The sequence below is a fragment of the Gadus chalcogrammus genome, chromosome 7 (assembly GCF_026213295.1).
Source record: "Gadus chalcogrammus isolate NIFS_2021 chromosome 7, NIFS_Gcha_1.0, whole genome shotgun sequence".
NCBI lineage: Eukaryota > Metazoa > Chordata > Actinopteri > Gadiformes > Gadidae > Gadus > Gadus chalcogrammus.
The window spans coordinates 30,585,272-30,593,918 of NC_079418.1; the positions used below are offsets into that span (position 1 = coordinate 30,585,272).

The following is an 8,647-nucleotide window of genomic DNA, read 5'->3' on the forward strand; positions in this document are numbered from 1 at the left end:
GTTTCTTCCATGTCAATGCTTAGACAAACTCGAAATGCCTAGAGACACAAAGATAAAGAATGCATATAATTTGCTGCGATATTTGAGAAAGGGTTAGCCTGATCAATTGTGTAACATAGAAGATTTTTACAGAAGATTCTCAGTGGTAGCGTTTCAAATATTGCAGGGTCCAATAAAAACAGCAGTGTGTGTGTGTGTGTGTGTGTGTTTGTGTGTGTGCGCGGACAGTGAAAGACTAATCCTTGGAGGGAGCGCATCATTTTTTATTTAGAACCAAGGCACTGCAAGCCGATTCCATGGAGGAACCTCACCTGAAATCGCTTTTATCAGTGCCGAACAATCCAGCCTGGGCATTGATTTATTTAATTACTCCAATTTCAAATTCCTCTGTATAAACATCACACTTAATATTGACATAGAAAGGAAAGATACACACGTTACTATAATAAGGCGAATCATTGTTTCCACACACTCTTATAAAGGACTGACATGATTGGCATTTAAAAGATATGCCTCGGAGGGACTAGAAGACGGCGAGGGAAGAACTTCGCCCAAACGATCACGAATGTGGGCGCCACTTAACGCCGACATCCGACATCGCCTGCTGGGCGATAGTGGTACTACCATCGTAGAAAACTAGAAAAATACAATACTCATTTACTGTTCTAATGAACAGTTCAACGAGATAACAAGTAGACTTCAGAAAAAACCGGACAGTTTGTTTGGGGGTAAGCCTACACCACTTTCAGTAACCAAATAACCACGGGTCAAGACCCATGCCATCCAGACATTCCCAGATGTCCATCAATAATCAATAACAATCAATACTCATGGTGAGGATGCCAATCCAGTTGAAGATAAATTCAAAAATGTTTATACATTATATATATATATATAAATATATATATATATACACAGAGAGATTAGCTATGGCTCTTAGAGGCTACGCAGTTTCTGATCCTTCCTGGTTTTCAGGCTCCGCCCCTCCAGGTGAGTCCAGGTGGATGGACACCTTGACGTCGAAGGAACCTCCGTCAGACTCACCTGCTCCCGCCAGCACAGCTACCTCACCTGGTTCTGTTAGCAGGCTCTGACTAGCTCCCTTCATGCTAGCGGCTACCTCACCTGGTTCTGTTAGCAGGCTCTGACTAGCTTCCTCCAGGCTAGCGGCTACCTCCACTGGTTCTGTTAGCAGGCTCTGGCTAGCTTCCTCCAGGCTAGCGGCTACCTCCTCTGGATCTGTTAGCAGGCTCAGGCCAGCCTCATTGATGCTCACCACTACCTCAATCGGTTGGGGTAGCAGGCTCTGGCTAGCTTCCTGCGTGCTGACCCTAGCGGCGCGCCCCTCCTCCTCTGTGGGGTAGCGGCATTGAGTGATGAGCGGCGGCAGCGGTATGCTACGCGCTAGCTCCTCGATGTGGCGCACAAGCTCCAGCGTCTTGGACTGCGTCATCTTGGCCAGCTCCGCCGTCTTGAACTGGGTGACCTTGGCCAGCTCGGCGGTCTTAGCAGAGGTGATGATGGGGATACGCTTGGCCACCTCGAAGGCCTTCTGCAGCTTCTCCAGCCCCTCCGAGTGGAAGAAGTCGTTGATGGCGGCCTCGGTCTCCTTCAGGTGGGTGCACACTTGGCAGAGGCGCGTCACGTTAAACACCATGGTGAGGGCGAAGGTCACCAGGCACACGCCCACGTAGAAGAGCCCGAGGCCGCCGCTGGTGTACGCCACGCGCACCGTCACCGTGTAGGTGTGGACGTCGACCGCGTCCTCGCCGCGGAGGGCCAGGCAGGTGTAGCGGCCGCGGTCGGAGAAGTAGACGTCGGTGATGTTCAGCGTTCCGTTGGCCTCCACTCGCCATCGCACCTCTGCTGGACAGAGCCAATCAGGGATCAATACCTCAACCCAGAACCAATCAGTGATCAATACCTCAACCCAGAACCAATCAGTGATCATTACTTTAACCTAGAACCAATCGGTAATCATTACTTTAACCCAGAACCAATCGATAATCATTACTTTAACCCAGAACCAATCGGTAATCATTACTTAAACCCAGAACCAATCAATGATCATTACTTAAACCAGGACCAATCAGTGATCAATACTTTAACCCAGAACCATAAACACTCATTACTTTAACATAGAACAAATCTATAACCTTTACTTTAACCCAAAACCAATAAACATTCATTACTTTAACCCAGAACCAATCTATAACATTTACTTTAAGCCAGTAGCAATCAACAATCATTACCGTAATCCAGAACCGATCACTTATCATTTATTTAACCCAGAACCAATCAGTGGTCATTACTTTAACCCAGAAACCAATAAGTCATCATTCATTATAACCCAGAACCAATCAGCGATCAATGCTTTAACGTAGGACCAATCAGTGATCAATACTTTAACCCAGAACCAATCAGGGATCCTTACTTTAACCCAGAACCAATAAACAGTCATTACTTTAATACAGAACCAATCTATAACCATTACTTTTTATCCAGTACCAATCAGTAATCATTAACTTATACAAGAACCAATAATGGATCATTACCTTAACCTAGAACCAATCAGTCATCATTACTTTAACCAATAACCAATTAACATTCATTACTTTAACCAAGAACAAATCCATAACCATTACTTTCCTAATGAATTGATTATTTACTTCTAAATCTGGCCATTGATAGGATCTTAACTCTTGAATCAAAATCTAGACAGAGGTCGACGGAGGGGTTATGTGATGTTCCTACTGGCCTACGGTACACAGGGCCGTCGTAAAGGGGTGAAAGGTGATGACGATTCTAGGGGCCCACAGCCCAGGGGGGGCCCATGGCAATAAAATAATAATTAAAAAAGAAAAGAAAAAAGTAACTACCAGCCTATAGTACTAGCCCCCCCCCCCCCCTCAACAATTGCTCCTTCCACCCCACCCCCCCCCCCCCCTCAACAATTCAGCGCAGGGGGGCCCATCAGTACCTCTTGTATAGGGGCCCAGGACTTGTTGCAACGGCCCTGACGGTACATAATAAAAGGACTATAAAGACGCATCAGACAGTGTTGATGTAGCTTACCTCCTCCCTCTTCCTCCAGCAAGAGCCCTTTAGGGTTGTACCAATGGAAGTCATCGTAAACGCCCGTGACATTGCACTCGATCAGCGCGTCGCTTCCCTCCTTCACCACCACCACCTCGCCGTTGAACGGCGCGCCATCCCGTCGTGCCTTCAGCACCGCGTGCTGCGCGGCGGTTCGGTTCTGCGCGCCTTCCGCGGACGTCTGTGTCACCGCCGCCCCCAGGAAAGTGCCGAGGAGTAGGAGCAGGAGAAGGTCCGGCCTGCGGGGATTCTTCACATGCATGTCGGAAACGACTTTGAGTCAACAGCTGATGTCTAGATTTGCAGAACCTGTAAAACAGGAGCCGCAGCCATTGTTCAAGGCCTACATGCGGCGAAGCAGCCATAGCAGCCTCTGGGGATAAACTAGTACTATACTAGTGCTACTACTATTATAACATTTACATCCATGTTATAGTAGGCCTAGGCCGATTCCATCAGCCTGCATTGGCCTTAATGTAGCTTATGTGTGTGTCGCTATCCGTTCATTGTATCATATCCGTTCACTCGACTCATAACAATACATTTTGTATATCACACCGGCAAATCTACTGAAAGGAGTTCAACTCACGACCACACGTTACACGATTATCACCGGTAAGTCTACTAATGATGTACAATATCGAGAGGTTACAAACCATTTCGCGGGACGGAATTCCTGGTCAATACCAAACACTCGAAACACAATCGGACCTCCGGGCTGAGGTCTGCATTTCCTGGTTACCTGATAAGGGGCGTGGTTTACACGATGACGCGGTGTAGGCGGACACAAGAGCCAGCAGCTGTAGGAATAAAAAACAAGTGCCAATGGTTAATGTGTTTCATATATCTCTATTTAAAGACATTCATTGCGACTTTGTGTTTTTAAAGACTCTTCATAATTGGAATAAAATTCGTAATAATAAAAATGTATTTGCAAGTTAACATTTCAAGATGAATATCAGTTCAGTGTTCATATTAACTGATTTTAGAATGGAAATATAACCATTGAAGAAAAATGTAGTAGCTATAAATAAACAACTACAGATACACTACAACTACATAATAAAGCAAGTCAAATAAGTAAGAAATATAAACAAACAGATACTGTAAGCAGTAAACCTTTGAAATATAGACACATTTACATTTGTAGATACAATAATGTACACGATATTCATATTATCTTGATACACGTTAGGTTTATATACAATAAATAATATAGCCGTATCTGTAACCTTTAGTGCCAGTAGGAGGCATATACATTTTCTACACCGACACACATAAGAATAGAGCAGTATACAACTATAGGGGGCGATAGGGGGCAGCCTCTCCAGTGCTAAGCAGTGGGAGAGCATTTTATGACCAGAGAAGAAGTAACAATCAAAACATCCGTGACGTGGCTGATCGAGTGATCAATCTTTGCGGACAAAAGAAGAGTTTTAATTGATCAGCCCCTAAGGTAACTTCATGATATTTAAATACGCTAAATCTATTTGAACAGGCCAGTCCTCTGATGTGTTCGTGTTAAAAGTATCAGCGTCACGTGTGAACTAGTCGTGATCTCAGACAGCCAATCATCTTTTCGTGGATACTCAACATATCATAATTCATGAAGTAATCATAAAGTCTCTGCTCAAACAACACGGCGTCTAAGATATCAAATAGGACAATTGAGCATAAAAAAATGTTCTTCAAGAATTGGCGCAGAGAAGCATTTATGAAAAATAGGGGTTGAGGAACACTTATATCCACCAACCTATCGACAAGCCGAGCTGGTTTACTTTTAATTGACTGTCCTCTTCCCTGTCGTCCTTTGACATGTTTTTGTAATCGAGGAACAGGGGAACCCAAGCTTGTGTGAAGGTTATTGTGACGTGTTATTGAAGAATTGGGAACATGCAGTGATTATGAAGTGATTTATGACGTAATTATGAAGTACGTGATTATGACGTGATTATGAAGTGATCATGACGTGATCATGAAGTTTCTCAATGAATCAATCTCTCCATTGACAAGTCTTGTATATAGCTCATCAAAACACTAACTTTATATTTTTTCCTTCAATGCTATTTTACTTGTACTGCTATTTGGACTCATGGTAAACATCCACATGAATGTCCCGATATTGTGTGATTGGTAAAGTATGTGTGGTCCTGGTGGTACAGGGAGGCTGTGAGGACATGGCTGAAGCTGGACCCCCTGGTGAGATGGAGCGGAGGGTCTCCCCGGTCGGGACGCCTGACCCGCCCCCAGCAAGGTGGCCCCTCCCTCCACACACATTTATCGAATCAAACTTTATTTACGCAGAGCAAAGTAGCAAAACAAGGCAGGAACCAAGGTGTACAGTATATAACACTAATATACATTATATAACTGAAGTCAGACTCAAACCACCTTATATATAAAACTAAGAAATTTAAAGTAGATGAAGTCAAACCACTTTATATATAATAACATAGTAGATAACTAAAGTTAAACCACTTTACAACACTAATACATAGTAGATAATTAAAGTTAAACCACTTTACAACACTGATACATAGTAGATGAGTAAGGGATAATCACCGAGAGGCAGGGCAATAAACAGTTTGATATGCCCGGCTCGTGGACTCAAGGTGGACTGTATAACGTCCACCTTCCACGGGCAACCTGCCGGGTTAAGGTCCTCCTCCCAGCCAATCGGAACCAAGCATTCTTAAACAAAGTAGAATAACTAAAGTTAAACCCCTTTACAACACTAATACATACCAGACATCATCATCTTCCTTCTGCACATGCATCACAGTATATTCATATTCAAATATTAATCTCAGAGCTTTCATTACAGTTATTAAAGATGATACACGAGTATGTACATATCGATACCAACTAACAGACCGGTTACCCTGGCAGCACCACAGACGTAGCCCCCACCAGAGAGGGGCGCAGGAGGCCCAGGGAGCACACTCCATCCCCGGACCCCCAGCTCAGCCCCGGCCCCTCCCCAGAGGTTCAGCCCACCCAGGTTGGTACCCCTGGTCCAGTGGTCTCCACTGGTCTCAGGTCAGGTCTGTGTTATTACCGAGTGTTCTAAGTATGGTTATGATAATCCTGATTATTGTTCATTGTTATTATGATGATCTACACCCGCCCCCCCCCCTCCTCCCAGGCCCTCGCCGACTCCAGCGGGGGATGGGGCTACTGGGGCAGCTGGGGGAAGACCCTGCTCTCTACCGCCACCGCCACCGTCAACACCGTGGGTCAGTCTGCAGCACCGCGCCTTGACCTCCCCTCCATCACGCTATGACATCACCACCGCGCTATGACATCACCACCATCACGCTATGACATCACCACCGCGCTATGACATCACCACCACGCTATGACATCACCACCGCGCTATGACATCACCACCATCACGCTATGACATCACCACCATCACGCTATGACATCACCACCACGCTATGACATCACCACCTCGCTATGACATCACCACCGCGCTATGACATCACCACCGCGCTATTACATCACCCCCACCATGCCATGACATCATCACCACACTATGACATCACCACCACGCTATGACATCACCACCGCACAATGACATCACCCCCATGCCATGTCATCACCACCACGCTATGAGATCAACACCATCACACCATGACATCCCCACCACCACCACCCCCACCACCACGCCATAGTGTTCAGTGTTGTGGTCCGGCCAGCTGTGTGTTGGGGTCTGACTGTGGGTGTGTGTCGTGTTGTCCAGGTCAGGGTCTGACTCAGGTGATGGAGAAGGCCGAGACCTCGCTGGGCCTCCCCAGTCCTGCTGAGCTGTCCTCCCAGGTCCAGAAGGAGGAGAGACAGACTGGTAACCATTGCGACAGGTATCTTGGCAACAGACAACAGACCGGTAACCTAGCAACATGCTGATGTGACCTGTACTGATTGATTGCTAGAGGCCCGAGGCGAGCCGGACGGCGAGAACACAGAAGGACCATCCGCTGTTGCCATGGGGATGCTGTCGTCACTCAGCAGTGTGGTCCAGCGTTCCGTAAGGACTTGCCCCCAAACCTAGACACGTTCCCTCTCCCCTTAAGCCACGCCCCTTCCCCCTAACACGAGGCCTCTCCCCTTGTGGTTGTTATGTCAGCAGGACCTCAGCCTAACCTTGTTGTTGTTGTTTCACTAAGACCTCATCCTAACGTTGTTGTTGTTGTTGTTGTTGTTGTGTCAGAGTAAGACGGTCCTCTCCGGCGGTCTGGACGCCCTGGAGTTCCTGGGGAAGAAGACGATGGACGTGATCGCCGAGGGCGACCCGGGCTTCAGGAAGACCAAGGGCCTGATGATCCGCCCCTCCACGCTGTCCCAGGTCAGCCCCCCCCCCCCCCCCCCCCACCACCACTCCTCTCCTCGCAGTCGTGTTGTCACCCAGGCTGTGTTGTGATGTCATCCGGGGTGTGTTGTGATGTCATGCAGTGTGTGTATTGTGATGTCATGCAGTGTGTGTGTTGTGATGTCATGCAGTGTGTGTGTTGTGATGTCACCCGGGGTGTGTTGTGATGTCATCCGGGGTGTGTTGTGATGTCATCCGGTATGTGTTGTGATGTCATGCAGTATGTGTGTTCTGAGGTCATCCTGTGTGTGTGTGTGTTGTGATGTCATGCAGTGTGTGTGTTCTGATGTCACTAGGTTCTGCGGGAGGCCAAGGAGGAGGAGCAGGGTCCTGGGGGTCCCGGGGTTGCCGGGGGTCCCGGGGGTCCCGGGGGTGCTGGGGGTCCCGGTCCAGAGGGCAGGAGGACGGCCCACTATGGCCGGCTGTTTGACGAGTTCCACGGCCTGGCCCACCTGGAGGCGCTGGAGGCCCTGTCCAGAGAGAGCCAGGCCAAGGTACCCCCACACACCCACCTGGTCTGAGGCTTAGCATGTGTGTGTGTTTATTGTGTGTGTGTGTTTTCGGTGGGCTCGGTGCTAGCCAGGGTCTCAGCTGTGTGTGTGTGTGTGTGTGTGTGTGTGTGTGTGTGTGTGTGTGTGTGTGTGTGTGTGTGTGTGTGTGTGTGTGTGTGTGTGTGTGTGTGTGTGTGTGTGTGTGTGCTAGGTGGGCTCGGTGCTAGCCACAGTATCAGGGGAGCAGCTGGTGGACCTCAGAGAGCAGCTGGACCGGATCAAAGATGCCTTCACCCTGGAGGAGTTAGACGATGACGAGCTGGACGACAAACAAGGTGACACCACAATAACATGGAACTACAGCCCCATAACATGCAACTACAGCACAATAACATGTAACTACATCCCCATAACATGTAACTACAGCCCCATAACATGTAACTACAGCACAATAACAAGTTAACGGTGGTTCTATCTGGCTCTTTCCAGATCTAGAGTTTGAGAAGGAGCTAGCAGAGGCCTTAGCCCGGCTGGAGATCTCATCGGCTGAGCGTCTCGGAGCGGTACGGACGCGCACCAAAACTCAACACTTGAATACTTTGATAACACTTGGTAGTTGATAATAACAGGAAGTAGTTGTTAATAGCAAAAGACATGTGGGGGGGGGCGCGGTAGCTCAGTGGGTTGA

At 47.8% G+C, this 8,647-nt stretch overlaps 2 protein-coding genes across 5 annotated transcripts in view; one reads left to right on the forward strand and one right to left on the reverse strand.

The window, feature by feature from the left end:
* Positions 1 to 211: 211 nt before the first annotated feature.
* On the reverse strand, positions 212 to 3,863 carry LOC130385697 (microfibril-associated glycoprotein 3-like). Of its 4 annotated transcripts, none has more exons than XM_056594346.1 (3): positions 3,753 to 3,858; positions 3,076 to 3,405; positions 212 to 1,863 (listed from the first exon to the last, which is right to left on the reverse strand). In XM_056594346.1, the coding sequence occupies exons 2-3, from the start codon at positions 3,356 to 3,358 to the stop codon at positions 944 to 946; spliced, it is 1,203 nt and encodes a 400-aa protein (XP_056450321.1). In that variant the 5' UTR covers positions 3,359 to 3,405; positions 3,753 to 3,858; the 3' UTR covers positions 212 to 943. The 4 variants fall into 4 exon arrangements, with proteins under 4 accessions (XP_056450321.1, XP_056450320.1, XP_056450323.1 ...); XM_056594345.1 differs by having other exon boundaries at positions 212 to 1,866; XM_056594348.1 differs by having other exon boundaries at positions 213 to 1,863; positions 3,076 to 3,346; positions 3,753 to 3,863.
* Positions 3,864 to 4,450: 587 nt separating this feature from the next.
* fam114a2 (family with sequence similarity 114 member A2) overlaps positions 4,451 to 8,647 on the forward strand; it is a 7,519-nt gene continuing 3,322 nt past the window's right edge. The window contains exons 1-10 of the mRNA XM_056594553.1: positions 4,451 to 4,552; positions 5,259 to 5,350; positions 5,986 to 6,097; positions 6,242 to 6,332; positions 6,842 to 6,943; positions 7,032 to 7,126; positions 7,310 to 7,444; positions 7,765 to 7,962; positions 8,171 to 8,294; positions 8,449 to 8,522. Of these exons, the coding sequence (XP_056450528.1) occupies positions 5,274 to 5,350; positions 5,986 to 6,097; positions 6,242 to 6,332; positions 6,842 to 6,943; positions 7,032 to 7,126; positions 7,310 to 7,444; positions 7,765 to 7,962; positions 8,171 to 8,294; positions 8,449 to 8,522 (1,008 nt within the window). The 5' untranslated portion in view covers positions 4,451 to 4,552; positions 5,259 to 5,273. The remainder of the gene's footprint in view (positions 4,553 to 5,258; positions 5,351 to 5,985; positions 6,098 to 6,241; positions 6,333 to 6,841; positions 6,944 to 7,031; positions 7,127 to 7,309; positions 7,445 to 7,764; positions 7,963 to 8,170; positions 8,295 to 8,448; positions 8,523 to 8,647) is intronic.